The 21,985-nt window shown below is 37.0% G+C and overlaps 2 protein-coding genes across 2 annotated transcripts; one reads left to right on the top strand and one right to left on the bottom strand.

Annotated features, from left to right (window-relative positions):
* The first annotated feature begins 3,532 nt into the window (after nt 1-3,532).
* Nucleotides 3,533-5,346, top strand: lyz (lysozyme). The gene is made up of 4 exons (XM_052114431.1): nt 3,533-3,729; nt 3,914-4,069; nt 4,583-4,658; nt 4,847-5,346. Exons 1-4 carry the CDS (start codon nt 3,594-3,596, stop codon nt 4,944-4,946), a joined length of 468 nt encoding a protein of 155 aa, XP_051970391.1. The 5' UTR covers nt 3,533-3,593; the 3' UTR covers nt 4,947-5,346.
* Nucleotides 5,347-6,750: 1,404 nt separating this feature from the next.
* On the bottom strand, nt 6,751-14,726 carry chodl (chondrolectin). Its single transcript, XM_052114429.1, has 7 exons — nt 14,450-14,726; nt 12,427-12,772; nt 10,113-10,270; nt 9,983-10,033; nt 9,789-9,875; nt 9,059-9,155; nt 6,751-7,889 (listed from the first exon to the last, which is right to left on the bottom strand). The coding sequence occupies exons 1-7, from the start codon at nt 14,523-14,525 to the stop codon at nt 7,805-7,807; spliced, it is 900 nt and encodes a 299-aa protein (XP_051970389.1). The 5' UTR covers nt 14,526-14,726; the 3' UTR covers nt 6,751-7,804.
* Nucleotides 14,727-21,985: the final 7,259 nt, after the last annotated feature.

The raw sequence follows: 21,985 nt of genomic DNA, 5'->3' as shown, positions 1-21,985 counted from the left end.
AAAGGGGCTTTTTTTAAGAAAACGTACATTTATGAATATGAAATTTGACTAATAATATAAACAGATTAATAAGAAGAAACAGATTAAGAGGAAAACCACCAAGAGGCAATAAGCAAACACTTTCCCAAAGAAGGTCATTAACAAATTTGGCCCAATAAGCAGTAGTGTCAGACTTGGTTGCAACCTCCTTTAAAACAAAGAACAAATAGATTTGTTGTTGTTTTTGGATTGTAAAAACTAATTTTACTACATACTGGATCAGTTGGATTAATTATGGGCATATCAGCCGGCTTCATTACTTCTCTACATAAATAAATTACCCCAAAATGAATGGCAGAAAATACGAGAGAGAATTTCCTGAGAGTCACAGGAAGATTAAAATGCAAAATAAATTTGTCAAAGGTCATAATGTATCCCTGAGAATTGAACAACTGATAGACTAAAACTATACCTCTATCAAACCAGCTTATTAAAAAATAATTTTGTGCTATCCTTAATAAAATGACAAAAGGCCTGAGCTACAATAAAAAATAGATATACAGAGACTGGGCAGCCTTGCCGAATTCCTCTTTCTAAAACAAATCTCTGTGTTGTACAATGTCCTAATTTCACTGAACTATTTCCTCCAGCATACAGAGTTTTCAGAGCATTACAATTTGACTCCAGTTGTCTAGGAAAAGAGTATCATTTTTAGGTTTAGGTATTGAACAAACCCCCCAACTTCATTTAAATAAACTCACAACTTTCATCTCTTCATGACGTTTTGATTGTCAAATTAAAACTGAATTTAAGTATTTCCTAAATTTTAACAATTTCCAATTGCAGCTGAATTAATTTTTATATTTAGCTTTATTCCAGTAAAAATGTATAAGTCTTTTCAGCTCTAACTTAACCTAATTATTAAGGGGTTCAAACATCTAATGCTGATTACTTCATCAACATCAGTCATGGGTTCCTTAAAAAACAGTTTATTGACTTATAGTAAGCATTTTATTACTAATATTTGTAATTCTTTTAGTCAGATTACAGAGTAAAGGGGGGCAAAATGGAACACAAATTGAAAACTTCCCCAAACCTTTTTAGAAATATTTGAATTAAGTTATGGGGGAGGTTATTTTAAATGTTAAATATTTTAATCTTAATTTCACAACTAGTTTTTTTGCCACGTATCTGATGGAAAAACATACAAAAATAAGCACACACACATACACCTTGCCAAATGTATGTTTAATGATTTTTATGAATTTTTACACTTTTGATACTTATTGGAGTGTTTTACAATGAATCAGAATTTGCATATGAAGTTAAATGATAAATAAACAAGAACCAAGCAGCAGGACTTGTGGGACTTCCTTCTAAGGACTAGTTGTGGTTATGGCCAGTGACCAACATCAGTTGTCTGTCGACACATGCCTTTGCCATTTTAGTCAGTTAATTGCGCTTTGAATTGCGATAAGGGGCAGTTTTCGTTTCACAATTTTCCACATTTAACTGTCTCTGGATCTTTGTTTGTGCTCCGTTCTGGTCAGCTCAAGCCACTCAAATGAGAAATGAAAACACTTGGCCCTTATTTTACAAAAGCACTTTCTTTGGTATATCAAAATTTCTGTTGCTGTGAATAGCCAAGCGAGCAAAAGATGGCCTGATTTCCAAAAGGCATAAAGTTAAAGATGACACCTTTCTTTAATATTTTAACCAATATTACTTTATTTTTTCTATCTTTTACAAAATAACAAAAAAGGAAAAGGGCTCAAAGCAAACGTTTGGGAACGCTGCATGTTCAGTATTTATTAACACCCCCTTTGGCAAGTATTACATCTTGTAAAAGTTTTTCGTAGCCAGCTTAGTTTATTTCAATTCTTGTTTGGGGGATTTTCACCCATTCTTCCTTGCAAAGGCTTCTGGTTCTGTGATATTCTTGGAAAGCCGTCTTTCATGCACTGCTCTTTTGAGGTCTAATCACAGATTTTCGATGATGTTTTGGTTATGGGACTGTGAGGGTCATGACAAAACCTTCAGCTTGGGCCTCTTGAGGTCATCTATTGTGGATTTTGAGGTGTGTTTAGGATCGTTACACTAGTAGAAGCCATTCTCTTATCATCTTCAGATTTTTTACAGATGGTGTGATGTTTGCTTCCAGAATTTGCTGGTATTAATTTAATCCTTCTACCAGTGAAATGTTCATCATGCCGCTAGCTGCAACACAAGCCCAAAGCATGATTGATCCACCCCTGTACTTAACAGTTGGAGAGGTGTTCTTTTTATGAAATTCTGCACCCTTTTTTCTCCAAGCATACCGTTGCTCATTGTGACCAAAAAGTTAGATTTTAACAACATCATGTTTCCAAAACGCATCAGGCTTGTTTAGATGTTCATTTACAAACTTCTGATGCTGAATTTTGTGGCGAGGATGAAAGAAAGTTTTTCTCCTCATGACTCTTCGATGAATTTCTTATTTGTGTCGCTGCACAGAAGAACAGTGCACCACTACTCCGGAGTCTGCTAAATCTTCCTTAAAGTCTATTGCTGTCAAAAAGGAAATTTTTCTTAGTCTTCCAGACCTCAACTTGACCTCCACTGTTCCTGTTAACTACCATTTCTTAATTACATTATGAACTGAGTTAACATCTACCTGAAAATGCTTTACTATCTTCTTAAAGCCTTCTCCTGTTTTGTGGGCATCAATTCTTTTAATTTTCAGAGTGCTAGGCAGCTGCTTAGAGGAGCCCTGGCTGCTGATTGTTGGGCCCAAGGTATGAGGAGTCAGAGTATTTGTAAAGCTTTGAAATTTGACAGATCACCTGGCCTTTCCAAATGATGATCGTGAACAAGTCTTCACCTAACAAGCTAATTAAGGTCTGAGACCTTGGTAAAAGTTATCTGAGAGCTCAAATCTCTTGGGGTGCCCAAACTTTTGCATAGTACTCCTTTTATTTTTTTCACTTTAAAATTCTATAAAACAAAAATAATACACTTATCTTGCTTCAAATGTTGAAAAGAATGTTTAATCTTTAACTTTATGCCTTTTGGAGATCAATTCTTCATCTACTCACTTATCTATTCACAGCAACAGAAATTTTGGCCAGAGGTGCCCAAACTTTTGCATGCCGATGTAACATTTTATTTGCACATTTTAGTTAAACTGTCTGCTCTGACTGGAAAATAACATTTCTGAATGAAATTACTTTTTAAAAATCAAGATATTTGTTTTTATATATATATATATTTTCTCTGATAGCCTATGCTTTTGGAAATTATGGTTTCTAATATTTGGGTTTCTCATTATCATCAAGATTCAAAGCTCTTGAATGTTTAAGAGGCAACTTTTGAGTTCTTATTTGTGAAAGAAAGAAAGTTTTACAGATGTCAAGATGTACAAAAATAAATAATTTAAAAACACCCAGAAGTCAGTTATGGCATCAAGAGCTGGAGCAACAGCATCTAGAAATCAAACTGCATGCACTGGTTGCAAAACAGGTTGCAACATCAGCCTTTCAAATCACCTATAAATGATCCCACTTGACTGCCTGTACCCTCCATCAGTACTCCTTTAGAGAGCAGATAGTGTCTTTCAGAGCAGAAGTGCAGACATCATGCGGGTGGCTTTAATGCTCTTGTTTCTGATGTGGCTATCCTCATGTGAGAGCCGCAGGTTGGGTCGCTGTGATGTTGTCCGTATATTCAGGAAAGAGGGACTTGATGGCTTTGAAGGATTCTCACTTGGCAACTGTGGGTACATCCATGACTTTTGTCTTTTCTATGCAACTGATTTGCATCAGTGTTTGTTAAATATCTGATATGATTGTATTAATAAGCTGGATCCACATGCAAAGCAAACATCTTTAACTTTATATATTTTTTGACATGATATCTGTTTTAACTTTTATTTAAACCATTCACTTCATTTCAACAGATGTGTGCACAGCCTTCTGGGAAACCAAGTTTAAGACACACAAAGTGCGAACAGCTGACGTTGGAAAAGACTATGGTATCTTCCAGATTAACAGTTTCAAATGGTGTGATGATGGCACTCCAGGAGGAAAAAACTTGTGCAATGTGCCCTGTGCAGGTACTTTACTCCCTAATAAATTCCATGTGACCATGTCACACATGATTCGCAGTTAAAAATGGATAAGGTTTTGCTGTTTGCTTATTAATGTGAAAAACACAGTGGGGTCCAAAAGTCTGAAACCATATTGAAAGTCTGGGTTTTAAAAATTTATTTAATCCTGAAATAAATGGAAATATTATCATTATTATTAAAACAAACACATGATTAATAACAAAATTTGTGGCATTGATCATGTTCTTTTGTTTGTAAAGGCGAAATTTCCTTGCTTCAAGCAAAAAGGAGACATACGAAATACAAAGAAATACTGAAATGTACATTTTTCACTTACATTTTTATGCTAGTAATATAATTTGCACAAAAAAAAAAAAAAATGATTGTGCATTAAATTAGAAAGATGCTAAATGGAAGCATTTTCACTAGTGACCTCAACCTTTTGAACCCTACTGTATTTCTGGTGTTTATATATGAATCATTTGTTTAGATTATACATAAATGTTTCTCCTTCGATAGATTTGCTCAAGGATGACTTGAAGGCTTCAGTTGAATGTGCAAAGCGCATTGTGAAAGCTGAAGGCCTGAAATCATGGTAAGTATTAACTGGATGCACATTGCTATAAACTTTGCTAGGATTAATACCCATAATCTGCTAAGTATACTTGTTTCTTGAAGAATTTAGCCACAATCTCTGCTAACAATTCCACAATATCTGCCTATATTGATCCTGTCATGCATTTATGATTTTGACAATCGTTTTGCTGATCTTTGTTTTCACAGGGACACCTGGGATAGTAACTGTAATGGCCGTAAAATGTCACGCTGGGTGAAAGGTTGTGATGAGCACAAACAAGGCCTTGATTGCCAGGGGAAACTTTAATTCGCTATAATGCCCTCTGAATGTGATTAAATGTATTTTACACTCTTGATAATGTAATATTTTGAAATGAAACAAAATATTTGTAACAATGCTTTGTTCAGGTGTTTGAGTGTATATTAAAGGATCTTCCCAATGTGTATTGTAAACCATCTGTGCTGGTAATGCTTTTCTTTCTGACTTAAGTACATTGATGAATATTTGTAGTTATCCATTCCTTTTCCTTTAGTCAGAATCAAATACTAATTGCCACTATTGGTAAATGTATGATTAGGTTTGGTAGCAATAGTTGAATCATAGTTAATAGTAGGATTTGATTCTCTGCCCCACTTTCATTGGCATCTGGGTTATTCCCATACTCTATGAATTGTGTACACATCCACAATAAATGAAATACATCCACCATCACAAAAAAGCAAAGACCCAACTGAGTGCAATTATGTACACTGATTATATTACTGGAACTACATTGATTGATTAGCATTTGATGGCTTTGACATTTAGAGCACAGTTAAGATTTACAGCTTGTAGGATGGGGTAATGGGGGTGACCTCATTCCCAGTTTCATCATTGACTTACTGTATTCCAGTTTTAACAGAGAGATGTGAAGAGCTGTGTTTGTATCTTGGTCGGGTGGAGAGTGAGATGCTTGTGTTGTGTATCTCTAATGGGCTAAAATCACCCCCCTCTCCAGATGGTAAAAGGTTTGTTTCTTTAATTGTACCCTGTGCCATCAGACTAGTGATTACAGTCGTATCTATAATTACCAGATCCTGAGTGTGTGACGCGAGTTCTCCTGTCGAAGCCGAGGACTGATTAGTTTAATTGGCTCCGTAATTAGCAGTGTGCTTTAAAGTCTGTGCTGTCACTAATTGCAGACCAGGGTAAATCGCATACAAAGTACCACATCTTTTTGGTGTTAATTTGGTCCAGTTCATTTGTCTTATGTCTCGCTCTAACTCTGCCTGCCAGCTGGACCCCCTAAAGGATTTTTGATCTCTGCCCTAATTAACTTCATGGCCATGAACGTTCTGACTGTGTGTCTCATAAACATCAATGTTAATGATGCAGTTGCCAGTGGGAATGGTGTGGAAATTTAGCCTTGATGTATGGGTCGGACAGAGCGAAGTTATTTTCACAAAAGAAACATTTGTTTGAGGAAATGAAAAGCAGAGATAAGGATGTTGCTATTCACAGTTAAAGTGTATCAACAACAACAACAACCTACATAAAGCTTTTGATTCTGCGACAATTCACAAAACATAATATACTGCAGAAATAGGATATTTATCTCATTTAGACCTTATTCACGCTAGCACCATCTTCGATTTTTAATGGGAATGACAATGAGGCGGTGAGTGATATAGGCCTACTTACCATCTCTTCAATGGCACGAACGGTATAAAGCTCCTAGATCACATCTGATTTTCCACAACTCATGTTGTCAGGAGTTCTTTGTATACTGAATGTTCTTGGACCGATATTTTAGCAATGTTTTGTCCACAGAATGATCCAGAGACACTTTAAACTGCAGTACAGCCCATTGAAGAGATGGTAAGTCTATCCCTCGCAGCCTCATTGTCATTCCCATTAAAAATATCTATACTCAAACCACTTTTTGGTTCAGGTGTATGCATGGAGACTACAAAAAGAGGTAACCATTTTAAAGCCATAAAAACATATGAAAACATCTTCAGAATTATAGATTTTTAATCCATTTACACTTTTCACCTGTCTCAATGATATAAAAAAGTATTAATAGCACATTCCCAATTTAAATGCACAATAGACCCCCCACACTCACACACAGAAACTGAAAACGGAATACTGTTCATCTTCCTCTACAGTCAGACTTTTAAACTAACTAATTTTGGTATATGATACTATTACTGATGCAAACCATGTATTTACAATGTTTTAGCTGTGAAAGCACAAGTAACTGCTTATTTTATGCGAGTGATATTGTTAAAGGTCAAAATTATTAAATATTCACATGCGAAAAAACTATAACAGTGACAGCTAAAAGCAGCTTAGGTGTTGCATCTTACCAAAATTATGTACATTTCTGATTGCTTAATCTTAATGTTCTTTACTTCCCCATGAGCTACAAAGCTAAATAACAGTCACTACAAGCCAATACTTTCATAATTTTAAGAATTATCCTGTTTTAACATACATTTAGGGCCTTTAAATTATCAGTTGTATGTAACTACATTATTTTGTGGCAACATTGTATGTGCATCATACTGTATGAGAAGAAATACTTGACAAAAGCTATTAAATAGGCTTCAGTTAAAAATAAAGTCCCCTTTTTCTAATACTTGATTAACCGTCTTATGCGGTTTTATTTTTTATGCTCTTTTAGAGATTATCTTCTTTACTGTGTTACTTGATTCAGTTTTTGTGACCCTATTCGCTGTCAGCGGGAACTCTTAATTCCACTTTTTATGTGGTTCCCGCTTGCACTTGTCTTAATTACAGTAATTTAATTGCTCACTGTGTTCGGCGTCAATTAGTATTCACCCTCACTATAAGCAATCCTCAGTACATCAGGTCAGACTATCTGACAGGAAACATGAAATTGAGAAGAAGGTCATGGGAATGAATTGGAAACTCAGAACAGTTCTTGGAAAATCAAAGGTAATATCATAGATTTCAGTAGATTGTGAGATGCTGAGGAGAATCTTTAAGTACAACATTTGTACAAAAAAGTGATATACATGTAACTACACTGCACATTTGAACTTGTATTATGAAATCTCACACACAACTACCAACCAGAGACGTGCATGTTGCAGATTAAGCAACATGGTTGAAAAATCCAGCAAGCTGCTTAAATCGTGGGAATGATTTGTGGATCTTTAAACCTCCATGCCGCTGTCTAACTTTGGCGTGTTGGAGATCCAGAGAGTTGATTGGTTAATGCTTGTTTTGGTCCGTGGTTTGCTGTACAAAACAAAGTAAATATTAAGTGTTAGAAAAGCTTATTTCTTCCACTTTGTTCACATAGACTTAATGTGGTGACCCTGGTGTTTCATGTGGTTTTGCAGTGAACCTGTTAATGTTAGTAAGTACTGTATTTAGGGATACAATAGCTACTTTTGGACTAATTGGATTTCAGTAGGGCTAAAGAGCAGGTCTACCACCCAATTTGCAAACTGGAATCTGTCTTTTTGCAAATTAAAATCTGTCTTAAAACAAGCTTGTAAATGTAGTTAGGTATGTAATGCAAATGTTAACAGACTGAACCAGAGCAGCAGGTATATGCCTCCTGGTTTTATGCATCCAAGATTGTATTTAATTATGAGAACATTTATCAAACATCGTAAAACTGAGAAGCATAATCTGTTAAGGAGGCAAGACATTCACCCAAAAGCTTTGAACTTGCTCCAGGAAGCCTTTTACTAAATAGAGCACACTCAGTCATTGCCAGTGATTAAATGCATTGTCTGTGCATCCACAGTCTGCCCCAGTGATTGAAAATATGTTAAAACGACATCACTCTGTGGCAACAGGAGTCGTATAAACATAATAAATTACAAAAATAAGGCACTATGTTATGTCTTTCCAAGCCTGAGCCAGGGGTTAAAGGGAGATGAACTGTGTTTCATGCTCTGTCTTGAGGGGGTGCTGGTGGGGGGAGTGAAGGATGTGAATGGCTTGCTTCAGCAGTTCTTTTGGCCCCTGCCCTGCTGATCCGGATATTGATGGGAAGAGAAGTTGAGTTGGACTCTGTCTCCAGCGCAATGTGACATAATGCGTCGGCTAAGCCTCTCCCCCCTCAAGATATGCCAAATGCACACTATAATAAGTGTGTTGATGGTGATTAGTACAGACTAAGCTATTTTGCCGGGCACAGTTACAAACAGCTGAATCTAATTAATCATGGTAAAATATTGGGTTTGCAGGGGAATAAGAGGGCAGTGTCAGATCTCTGTTAGTGAGCATACATTCTGATTAATCAGGAAGTAATGTAAAGGCTGTTAGTGTCTAAAGATGCTGGTGCGACACTGACTCCCTGATGTGTTGCAGTATTTGGAGCATACTGCTTAATAGGACAGCACATTAGCATTAGTCTTAGCAGCATTTCCAGTGATTTGGTCATGATGGCTCACCTCTTGCTCAACATCTGGAAACAGCAGGTCCCTGAAGCAACCAATATCAGCAAAAGTAGGGGAATGGTGGGAATAATCACATAGATTAGCAGCATACCTGTGAAGGGGGAAAAAAATCATCCAGCAGTTATTTGGCTTGGTTTATTTTAAATCAAATTAAATCAAAATCTGATATTTTTTTTGTTTTGTTTGTTTGCTTTTAGTTGCTGTCTATTAGCTTTGCTGTCATCTATATTTAAGTTTAATCCTAAAAGTTGACAAAATTAGTCTTAAGCAGATATACACATTTAAATTGTAGTTCCTTCTCTCCTGGGAACTTATCTAGCACTAAAGATTTTTAACCAATCAAATGCACTCTAGAATGAGAATGTCCCTCTCCTAATATTACTATCTATCCATCCACCCATGCTGGAGTCTCGGGCCGAAGGCAGGAGGAAACCCACAAAAACACAAGGAGAACATGCAAACTCCACATACAAAGACCCTGGGTGAGCCAGGACTCAAACCGGGGACCTTCTTGCTTTGAGACGGCAGTGCTACCCAGTGAGCTACCGTATTAATAATACCAACAAATAGCAAATAATGGTTCATGGCTGTGATGAAACTAAAGTATATAAGCCATTTTCAGAAAAGGGACAATACCTTCAATATGTCCCACCCAAACATCCTGTTTTAAGAGAAAATTTGTTATTGATTTCATTGAGTGCTTAAAGCTTTAAATAAAAGTTACTTGAAGGCCCTGGCACTATAGGTCGGGGGCTTTCGTCCTCGTTGCCAGGAGGTGTTCTCCTTTCCTCTTGTTCTTCTGTGGAAAGATCTGGAGGGAATATTATTACGTCATTTGGTTATCAGTGTCAAACATCTGTAAATCTTCAATTCAGAAGTTTAGTCAAATGATGATTGATTTGATACTTGGCTGCTTACCAGCATCATGCGCTACAGGTCTGTCTCCCTGCTCTTTAACCAGATAGCTCTCTGCTCAGAACAACATAAACATTGTAAAGCTCTTAGCTAATCCACATGAGTAAATGAAAATACTATACAAATCGAGTACCTGGTTCATACTTGCAGATGAAATTGTGCTTCATATTGCACCTGTCATCATTCCATTGATAGAGGTATGGCCCACCAGGCCCCGCGAAAGCAGTAGGCTGATGATACATCACCACACAAGCTTCTCCTCCACAGGATGGCTCATCAGCATACCAGTTTCTGTAGAACCAAGATTAATAATAAAAATGAAAAACCAGATAAGAAAAGCTCGTCATGACAAACTTTGAATGTAATATTGACAAAGTCGTGTTTGAAAGTTTAAAAAACATTTTTATGGAATGAAGCAAATATACTGCATTAAAAGGTGCGATAAGCAATTTATTATGGAATGATATGCAGAAAATCCTCCTCTCTGAAAGATATCACTGAAATAAGTGTCCTGAGATATCTCACCAATCTTTGTGACAAGACTAGACTGTGTAAATTCTTTCATCAGCCAATCAGAAGACTTTGATTTGCTTTCTGCCTGTCAATCATTTTGCATGTTCTCATTGTGAAGTAGTTGTAGTGGATCATTCAGGTTTAATACCATATTCAGATTCATTGCAGTTGTCAGTTGTCTGGTGATGGTCTGAAAGAGGAGGCGTGTCTAATTTATTAGCTCAGTCTCGTGGAAGTTCCAGAATGGCAAAATCACTCACAGCAACTTTAAGGTGTTTTTCCCCCCCTTTTCACCCTATTTGGAATGCCCAATTCCCAATGTGCTTAAGTCGTGTAGTGACTCATGGCAGAGGACGAATCCCAGATGCCTCCACATCTGTGACCGTCAACCGGCTTCCACCGCGGCCTCCACACTCAACTCACCACGCGCAACTCACAAACCACATTATAGCGACCATGATGAGGTTACCCCATGTGACTCTACCCTCTCTAGCAACCGGGCCAATTTGGTTGCTTAGGATACGTGGCTTGAGTCACTCAGCACGCCTTGGGATTTGAACTAGCGAACTCCAGGGGTGGTAGCCAGCGTCCTTTACCACTGATCTACCCAGGCCCCCACATTTAATTGTTTGACATTTGAAGTTTGAAATCACAAATATTCCAGCATTCTGGATTCCATATCCAGCCAGCATTCTGTCAATGTTAGTCAATGGAGTTTTTGATAATTTGCTACAACAGGAATAAGGTACATCTGATCAGATAGAAAAGATATAATAATCACAGTCAGAAAATGCTGAAGGTCTGTGCGAGGTTGGTTGACAGCTGCTTTATGTCTCAAACCGTTTAAAAATGTGGTCTTTGGTTAGGGATTTTGGAAAAAACCTAAATCAAGTTTGTACAATAACTGTATGTTTGTCAAGCCAACATAATAAAGAGTGCTAACACTCAAAAGAATATTCTGGTTCAATACAAGTTAAGCTAAATCGACAGCATTTGGGACACAATGTTAAATACCACAAAAAATTATTTCAAACTACTTTTCTTTTAAAAAACAAACCGAGCTTGCAGTGAAGCACTTACAGTGGAAATGAATGGGCCAATTTTTGGAAAGTTTAAAAGGCAGAAATGTGAAGCTTATATTTTTACTAAAGCACTTACAATAATTTTTCTGTAAAAACTCATGTATTATTTGAGTTGTAAAGTTGTTCAAATCATAATTTTTAGGATCAATGTAGGGTTTAAGGCTCTACGGCATTACATGTTCATTACAATAAAGTTGTAAAATTGGATATAACTTTACAAAGACAAGGTAAGTAATCTTTTTTTTTTTTTTTTTTAAGAATAGGAAGGACACCAAAATATCCACATAAATACACACACACACACACACACACACACACACACACACACACACACACACACACACACACACACACACACACACACACAACACGTGTTACCCCTCTCCCTGCCGGCAGTCTGGTTTACAGGTTTCCCCAAGCTTAACTTGTATTGAACCAGGAATATTCCCTTAAACCACAAAAGTAAAACTGTTATATCCATAAAAGTGATTCATCTGTGAACATGAAACATGCACAAAAAGTCAATGTGGAGATGGGGGCGTGGTCAAGCGATGTTCTGTGGAGATTGAGGCCGGGAGAGGAAAGTGTAAGGATTTACACCTGGGGAAAATTATCTCTAACAGCTGTACTGTATTGCAGTGAGAGCTGGAGAGATATAAGGGCAGTCCAGACTGCCGGCAGGGAGAGGGGTGACATGCGTTGGATGTGTGTGTGATTACGTGGAAATTTTGGTGTATCACTGAAAAGTGATTTAAAAATAAATGCCAGAGAAGGTGGAAATTTGTTGGCTCCTGCTTCCTAATTTCTGGAGAGTCAAGAATGTGTTAGTTACCAATCCATGTCCTATTTTACCTGAACTGTGAGACACTTCCATCAGTCCATCTGTAAAGGTTGGGACATGAGGCAAAGCTGCCAGGCTCCTGAGCATTCTCATTCTCTGCTCGAGTCAGGCCAATCCAGAAATCACCGTCTGTGATGCTCGGCCCACTGGCAGTTCCGGTGGAAGAGGAAATGCTGAGTTCCTTTAGGAGGTGTTCAATGTGTCTCTGCTCTGCCACATTCTCAATGCTCAGCAATGAACCGCCATCCATTTCACATGCCTGTAGAGCCTCCCAGAAGGCAACACGACTAGTCACGTCCCTGAAGTATGCAATCTTATAGCACGGATGCTCAGGACTGCCCTGACACACTGTCTGACCTGATAAGACAAAATCCATACTATATGATTTCCTGCATTTCATATTAATGTACTGAACATCAACATGCATGATGCAGTATTCACTACAGTACATCTCTAATGGATGGCACGCTTACTGACAAGTAATCCTCACAACAAAAGCTCTTTCTGTTCAACTGTAATTGTTTCTAGTTGTATGATAGAGTTTCTCATATATAATGAGAAAGACTCAGAAAACATTGTATTCATGTAATGATAGTTGCTGCAGCTATATCATGCTGCACAACTTTGTATTGCATTGTTTTTTAATCTAAAATTAGCCCAAGTGGCTATTAAGTAATGAATAAACACAGGTGATAGTATGAATATCCCTGTGTTCATCTAGTGTTTAGAAGTGGACGTTTTACATCACAACATTTACTAACATGAAACTGTAAGTGCTCCCACAATCATTACAACTTCCCACACTTAGATGTTTAAAGGATGCTTAGTTGAGGTCAAAATGGCCTGTGAGTTACATAGTTAAAGAGAAAAAGCAAGGAATTAATTTTTGGGAGAAATCATAAATAAAGCATCTCCATCATACAAAATGTGTAAGTACACTAGTGGGCCCAAATGGTAACTGTGATTAATACACAGACTGTTAAAAGTCTAATAATAACATTAGCTCCCTGCCCGGGAGGTACTTTAAATAATTGCTTAGTCCAGATCTGCTTTATCATCAATTTAAGCCCTGTAATGGGCTGGGTTTAACTAGGGAAAATTAGACTCAGCATTTTCCAACCAGCTTCCTTAGCTTTCTTCCTCAATTATTGCCGTTCTTGCACAGTTTTTCTCCTTCCAGCTTGGAATGTTCTGTCACTTCTACTCTCTAACACTGCCACTTCCTTTCCACCTACATTAAACGGAGCATATCACATAAAATTGCTCAACATTTCTATTACACCCAGTATATCATTTTAGTTTAAGTGCATATAACCTGTAATCTGTCTGATGATCGGTCTCTTTTCTAGTACTTTCAGCCCAGAATTATCATCTATAGAGATCATTCAAGAGAGCCAATTTCATTAAAAGCAACATTTATCTTTATTTATTTATTTTACAAAATCAGACCAAAGCTTTACAAACCTACAGGACCAATAATCTTTGACTGAGTGGGAAAATGATTTTGTCATGTTCCGAGAAATTCCTCAGAAATAAAGTTACAAAGTCTAATGAAGAATGAATGAACTGAATGATGAAAGACTCACTGACATGTTTTAAACCAGTCCATTAAACCAAAGGATGATATCAGAATATAAACACTTTACATTTTGGGACAGCAACTAGTGGTGATTATTTCACACTTTACAATTATTATTATCCAAGCACAGAAACACATTTATTTTTTAAATCATAAAGACATAATCATAAAAATATAAAAATGCATAAATATTAATTCATCCAAAAGTCCAGGACACAAGCATTAACAAATACTTTAGCAAACTATTGCGTGACAATAGGTCTAAAGATGATCATAAAAACAAAGTAAACATAAATAAGCTTTTGCTCATTTAGAAATAAAGTAACATCTGGACACATTTATCCTCATAATCTGAACTTCTAGAAAACTGGAAAAGGTTCATATGTGTAGCTCTCAATTACAGGGTCATCTGAGATGCATAGAAATATATTTATTCCAAATATATTCAAACTTACCACTCACAACTCTCGCGCCATGGCAGCACGAGACCAAAACAGTCAAAGCACAAAGGGTCCGGAGTGCCGCGCGCATCTTCGCGTGCTTCACTGGCGCATTTGAATGAGGAGATGATGGATTGAAGTGCACACAGACGTCTTCAGTCGCCTTTTTCTACCGTTTATTTGAAAAAACTCTTCTTGGTAGTTTTAAAAGACATGTTTTTCCCCACCAAGCTTGGCTGACACTTTGTAAAACACCTCTGAATTCTGAAGAGGATGAAATCGCGCCTCCTCTCGAGTGAGATGTTGCTGCGCGAAGTGCACTAAACCGCGCGAGAGCGCGCGGCGGCTCTACAATCTTTCCCTCGCGGCATGCTGGGCTGTACTGCAGGTAATCGAACAGGGCGCAGATGTTCATCATCTCCTTTATTAAGCGCAACACACGTCTCGATGGGACAGGTCAAAAACACATGGTGTTTGAGAGTATGAAATGATTTAAGCATAATTGGGTAAATGTTTATGAGAGTGAGGTGTTGATAACGCTCTTGACTAAAATGCGTCTAGTTTAGATGACCAAAGTGCGTAGTCTAATTTAGTATGTCTATTATATGGGTTCCTAGGTTCACAGGTGTGACATAAAGCTAATGATAAACAGGTTTGTAGATTGCATGATGGACTTGATTAGATTGGTCAGTGACACAATTATGCTCTAGTATAAACATAAACACAGGTGGACTGAGTATAAGTGTACGTATCTTACTCTTCTTCTGGATTATATTCTTATTCTTGGTCATCATAGCCTTTTGCATAGGCCATTGTGTTTATCGCTACTATCTTGTAACCACTAGACCGCATATTTACTATTGTTTGTATTGTTACAAATGAATCCCAATGTATGCTCAAGTAGACTTCCTGTCTGTTTTTGTCTAGCCTACAGTTGTACCCAAGGGAGTACTTAAAGCAGATACCAGGGGGTACTTGGAAGATTTCAATTTAGCTTTTTTTGTTGTTGTCTAAAACCGAAAAGCAAACCAAAAACAGCAGTGCTATCAATAGATTCAAATAACATCATGATTAATGGTATGATTTTTTCAGGTAGGCCTGCTTAAAAAAAAATACAAAAAATAAAATCAAAACTCTCATAGTTATATTTCTACAGTGCTCTTTACTTGTTTCACTCACACGTCTCTCTCCTTTACAACACTTTTAACGTTATTCCCTCCCATCACGTCTTAAATCAAAGAAACCAATATCATTAAAAGCAGCTTAATAACAATAACGGATTCATTATTTCTCAAATTGCATCAAAACACACCAGAAATGCAATTGTAATAGTGAATTATTACTTATTGCAATAATCAAAAGTAGCTCAATGCAAATCTCCACAAGTCTACACCTCACTTTTTACAGTATACGTTAAATAGTTTTTGTGTCAATGAAGAGGTATTTTAGCCTTATTGATATGATGGGACGGGGGCCCAGAGGGAGCCACATTTTGAGAATGATAAAAACATCTTGCTCATCTTGTACCGTGGAGCCTAGCCGATCCAAAAGCTGTTGCATCAACACAAAAATGTTATTACTTATTTGCTGTTCTCTATCGATCACTTATTTCCCACTGCAAATGCCATTTTGTTCCTCAAGTGTTCGATAACGACACAGAGAAATTCTGTGACATATTATCAATAAAAAAGCAGTGGTGTTATTATCGGGACCCTTGTCTGCAGAGGTAATAAGGAGATCTGGCAGGAAGCACTGACAGCAGAGAAATGTTGGGTAATCACGAAAAATATGGAAGCTGAGTGCGCTAGCAGCCAGCTTGCAGAAAGAATCCCTTAACTGGGCCACATGTGTGGGATGGAGCTGATTTTGCAAGCCTGGACAATGGGCCCAGTCTGCAAGCTCTGCCAAAACATCACATAACTCTTTTTATTCTTGTCATCTGCTTCTTGGTCTCTCTGTCTTTTCATTTTTCAGATCAATCTCTGAGCTCCTTCTGTCACGGTGTTTAATTGCCCAGGTGTAATCAGTGACATCAGGTTTAGGGCCTCCTTGATTCACATTAAAGGAATTAACTGTGCTTTACTCTGAAATGATGGATCCAAAGGGATGTAATGCTGTACTTTATGCTGACAGATGCTTTGACACTTTTTAAAAGATTGGCTTTAAATGTATTCACATTTTTTGACACTGTAGACACCAGTCTGAGACACAGACACATTTTAAGATATTAGTTAGATGGAAACCTGGTGGAAATCTGACAAAAAGCCATATCCTTTAATAGAACACATGTAATAGGATTTACTGTTCATTTGTGCCACTTTAGGATGCCCTGACCTATGAACTTTGACCCTGTAAACATAACTCCCCATTAGTATGTTCTCCTATTGTCAAGAGGAGCATAATTCTAATTTAAAACCTATACTAGGATATTAGACCCCACTGCATATTTGGTTGAGCATTGTTGCAAAAAAAGTTAACGTTTGCTATTAATTTACATTTATTAATTTGGCATAATATAACATAACCAAAGCCAAAATAATAATACAACATAAGCGATTCATCTAAAGGAGACAGTGGTACGAAAAGTGCTACACTATAAATTTTCAGTTGCATCAGAAAAATACAATCCAAGACATATTAGAGTGCAACAAGATTAATATACAGTACACACACACAAAGACAGAATGAGTGTATGGTCCAGTGCTTATGGAAAATATGTTTTCAGCTGTAATTGAATAGTACGTCCCAAAGCATATTTCGTTAAAATGGTTCAAACAAAAATATAAAGTTAAAAGCTTGATCTTAACCAAATTATTTATCTTTCATCTGGATTTTTCTGAGACATTGAGAATTGTGTCTTTGCTTTAGCATCAAATACCTTTCAGTTTTACACTCTTACACAAACCTGCACTCTTGGAAATATATAAAGACTGACAGAAAGAAAAAAAATCCATTGATGACTCCTAATGTCTTATTCCATCACCTTTCTTTGCTGGTTCTGTGGAATAGAGGCCTCTAAAGAGGACATAAGGGAAAACTCTGCAGGCTGAAAAATTACATGGTAAGACATGTAGGGTGAGAGATACTGTCCTGTCATGGCTAACCCCACCAAGGATGTATGATTGGCCTCTCAAGCCTTCTGTTTAAATGAGAACAGGCTCTTTGCTGATTGGATTAAAGTCTACAGTTAGGCAATGTGAGATTAAGGGAACATTAAGGAGAGTGAGTGCCTGGGATCCATTTTAGAGTCCCTGGTTTCAGATCTATATGCATGTTGAGTCTAAATGTTCTTCCAAATCCAATAGCTCACATATCCAACTGACAATTGACCTGTATCATCTTTTCCAATAATTCACTTCTTGGATATCGTAAGTGTGAGTTTGGCTTGCCTTGCATAAGTATTAGTGCTCTATTATTAACATTTCACATGAGTTGATTGGGATTGATCAGTGGTCCATACCACTGCACAAGCCATTTAATGGCTGTCTCCAAGGGAGAGTCTTGTTGGCCGAATCGCAATAGATGTAAATGCAATTGATTGACTGTAGAGTTGGTCTAAGTGATTTGGCCCTATATATCTTGCAAGCCAAGTGTTGGGTACATCTGAGAGGAACAGTTCACATCCGTCACAAGAAATTGCTTTTATTCTTTCATCTTGTAGGGTGTTTGTGCAAAAATTCAGGAGAGTGCCTGAGAGAACTAGAGGAAGAAAGACTTGAAAAAAGTGAAAGTGCAGTAAAATCAGCCAGAAAAATCAAACCCATTTACAACCCTATGAGACCTGAATGGACCATGCTCCAATCTCGTTCTGCTCTACCTCATCACTTAAAGAGACCAATGAATTCCCCAACAGCCTTCCTGTCCAAAAAGGCACTAGCTCTCTGGGCTGACATCAGCTGTTGACTGGGTGCTCATAACAGAATTAATCAGAGGAGTCAGAGGAGCAGCCTAGCTCATGAAAACATGCAAAAACAAACAAGTCACCCATGGATCACACAATGCTATATTATGACACCTAAACACTTTTACTATGGTGAATGACTTGCAAGGCAATATGTTTTATCATTTGCGTTACATAAACAACTACATTTATGAACTTGTTCAAATGTATTAAAATTATGTGGTAGCACAAGTGAAAGAGCATTGCACTTGTGATGCAGAGGACCATGGTACGAGTCCTGAAGAATTTGCGAGTCAGCACATGAGCCAAAAACGTCATAGAAGCACCACAAAATTATGTGGTTAAGTTAAGGTTTAGGGTAGAGAGGTTATCAATTTAAAACTTGACAGAGCATGAACCTTACAAAACCTCATCTATTTGGGAGAAAATGTCAGGGACGTGAGCACAGAAATTTTGAGGGGCAGTCAGTTCAACATTGTCTATCTACAGGGAGGGGTGTTTTGTATGATTTTCGTTGGACTGGGTGGGTGCACATGCACATGCACAATCTCAATTTATATTTATATTTCGCTGTAATAATTTTTTTAAAGCTCTGTTACGTTTTAATGCTTAACTAAACTAATTAATGAAAATTAACCAATGGAGTAGGTAGGCCTGTTAATTTATCGAAATATTAGCCTTAATAAAAATTATTTTGTTTTTATAATTTTTTGGTATTTTAGATTTATTATAAAATGTAAAGGATAATTTGCAATATACAGGATAATTAACAAACAAACAAACAAAAAAACACCTGGGTTTAGGTTACATTCACTGGTTCAAAAATGTAATTTGCAAAACTGTAAGAAAATTCTAAATCTTTTCTGAATTCTTTGTATTTATGGAGTACAGGGAGGTTTGGTTCATACAAAAATAAAAATAAAACTGTTGTTACATTAATGAATAAACCATAAATAAAACTGTTGTTACATTAATGAATAAGCCAAAAATTTACATTTATGCATTTGGCAGATGCTTTTATCCAAAGCGACTTACAGTGCAAATATTACAGGGACAATCCTCCAGAACAACCTGGAGTTAAGTGCCTTGCTCAAGGACACAATGGTGGTGGCCGTGGGGTTTGAACCAACGACCTTCTGATTAACAGCCCTGTGATTTAGCCACTACGCCACCACCACTAACATAAAAAAATTGTTTTTATGTTAATGACAAAACCAACAGGATAATATCATGTCTGAATTTATGGGCACTAACACAAACAGACGGTAAGTAGACTGCTGATTATGCATAATAGATTTGTAAATCGTCCTGGGAACATTAACAGAAACAATACTAAATGAAAACTGTAATCTATAGAAGCATATAAATCTGATCTTTAAACCAAGCAGTCTCACAGACTTAAAAATGTAATGGCATGTAACACGTTAAGGACAAATAATTATCATGAGTAAAGGCGCAGTATAGTCTTGCTTACCTTTCCAAATGTATTCTCCAAGTGTTCCACATTATGCTTAATAAATCTTAATTGGGGCAAGAAAATAACAACAGTTAACTTATTTTGCTAATATAGATGCGTTCGATTATGAACAATGATTCAGAAATACAAACTAAACTTTCTTGATGTAAAGTGTGCGTTTGTTGCGAGAGTGCACGTGTAATCTGAGTATTATTGGGTATTATTATAGTCATTATAACTGATTATTAAATTCAGCAATCGATGCATCAAAGTTTCAGCATAATATGATACAATTTTACATGCCTACAACTTACTATTATTAGGTGTAAAAAAAAACGATATTTCATTTGGGTGTGCAAGCTTTCATTTTGGGTGGCATTTACACACCCTGGAACTGCTAAGAGGGGCACCTCTGGAAAAAGGGCAGGGGCTCAAGCCCCTATAGCCACCCCCTCTGCATTTGCCTGCACACAGTGGACATTTCACCTCACAACTTCCGGGATAGGTGTAATGAACCTCGTAATTAGCAAAAATTTCACCATAGTCACATAGTTCTTAATAAAGGTATAATTCACCCAAAAAAATTCTGTCATCATTTATTCACCCTCATGCTGTGCCAAACCTCTATGACTTTATATCAGTACACTTTATATTCAGTAGTACACAAAAGAAGATGTTTGCCAGAACGTTAGCCTCAGTCACCATTCACTTTCACTGAAAAAAGATGCAATGAAAGTGAATGGTAACAAAGGATAATATTCTGCCTAACATCTACTTTTGTGTTCCACAGAAGAAAGAAAATCCTACCCCAAAATCAGGAAACTATCCTTTAAAGTCATTTTGAGTCACAGAGTGAAAAAATTACTGAAAACTGGCAAAGATCCAAAAAAGGTAGTTGTAATGGCTGCTTTTTTCCCTTTTAAACTTCCATGCTGTCTTTCCTAATTGAACTATGAGAGAGAGTAAAAGGAAATAGAGAGCTACAGTATGGTAGTATGGGAGTTTGACTTCTGTTAGGGCCAGGAATAGGGGTGTATTTTTCCCTAAATTGCCACAATTTTCACAAATGGACTCTTATTGATTCTAAAAATGCATCCCCTCAAAACAGATCATCTGTAACTTCCATTTACCTCCTCTAGTCACCACTTAAGTATAATTACCAAAGTCAATATACTGCAAGGCTGCTGCCACAGTTAACCTCTGAGTCACCAGTGACAAGCATCCCCACTCAAATGTCTTCTCAGTCTGGCAGAATGACACGGTTCTGGATTTTTAATTAAACGATTGTCTCATCAATTAACAAAGATGTTCTTGGTACTTAATGAGTTCAAGGCATCTTTAAAATTTGCTTTGATCAGCTGCAGATTTGAAGCCACATGGGAACTGCATTTACCGCAGATTGTTGTAGTTTAGCTGTAGAAAAATCAGCATCAATTAGTGTATCATCTAATTCATGCCCTATCTTGACTCAGCTTTAATTATCCTATGTCCTCCATGAAGCTGAGTTTATAGTTAGTTTTATCTGGCAAAATCATTCTTAGTATGAACCATACATGAAGTAATGTGATAATCTTTGTGTCATCCAGTTCAGTGACCATTAAACTATTCTCTAATGTCTATTAGTTTAGTATTATTTCATTTTCATGCAGCTTAAGAATGGCTCTGCTGGTGCCAGGTGCCCTGATTTTCATTAAAGGTTACTGAAAGCAGTGAGGTACACCACAACCACCATCAAGACAATGGTAGAGTTTGATGAGTAATGAACCATGTCATCCACTTCTGTCATATCCTCAAATAATATAATCTTGATCAAATCTGTAACCTAGCCAAAACACATATTACACTCACAGATCTACATTAGATACACAAATGTGTTTGTTTGGAGTTGGATTGTGTAAACCCATTTTATTGTTAAGCACTGACTGACTGATTACCTAGAGGAAAATGTGTTCTCTTCAATATACTGAGTCTGATTGGCTGATTATGTTTTGTGATTACTATTTTAGGAACATATAAAAACTTGATTATGTGAACCACCACAATACGTGCTCTGAATGCACTGCCATATTGCAGCCAGCATTTAAGAAAATCAATTCACAGTTATGAATTGGCCTATGTCATAATCTCCCCAGGAGATAATGCATTTTCCAGCAATGGTTGTTGATTTATACAGCAGATGACAACCCACCAATGA

Source organism: Xyrauchen texanus, chromosome 42 (assembly GCF_025860055.1).
Source record: "Xyrauchen texanus isolate HMW12.3.18 chromosome 42, RBS_HiC_50CHRs, whole genome shotgun sequence".
Taxonomy (NCBI): Eukaryota; Metazoa; Chordata; class Actinopteri; order Cypriniformes; family Catostomidae; genus Xyrauchen; species Xyrauchen texanus.
The sequence above is the reverse complement of the archived record's forward strand: the minus strand, read 5'-3'. Positions and strand labels throughout refer to the sequence as shown.

Excerpts from the sequence above, each read along its gene's own strand:
- lyz (XM_052114431.1), top strand. The coding sequence starts at position 3,594 with ATGCGGGTGGCTTTAATGCTCTTGTTTCTGATGTGGCTATCCTCATGT. Across the intron at positions 3,730-3,913 it reads AGGATTCTCACTTGGCAACT|ATGTGTGCACAGCCTTCTGG; the intron begins GTGGGTACATCC and ends TCATTTCAACAG. Across the intron at positions 4,070-4,582 it reads GTGCAATGTGCCCTGTGCAG|ATTTGCTCAAGGATGACTTG; the intron begins GTACTTTACTCC and ends CTCCTTCGATAG.
- chodl (XM_052114429.1), bottom strand. The coding sequence starts at position 14,525 with ATGCGCGCGGCACTCCGGACCCTTTGTGCTTTGACTGTTTTGGTCTCG. Across the intron at positions 9,876-9,982 it reads ACCTGTAGCGCATGATGCTG|ATCTTTCCACAGAAGAACAA; the intron begins GTAAGCAGCCAA and ends TATTCCCTCCAG. Across the intron at positions 7,890-9,058 it reads TTCCAGATGTTGAGCAAGAG|CAAACCACGGACCAAAACAA; the intron begins GTGAGCCATCAT and ends TGTTTTGTACAG.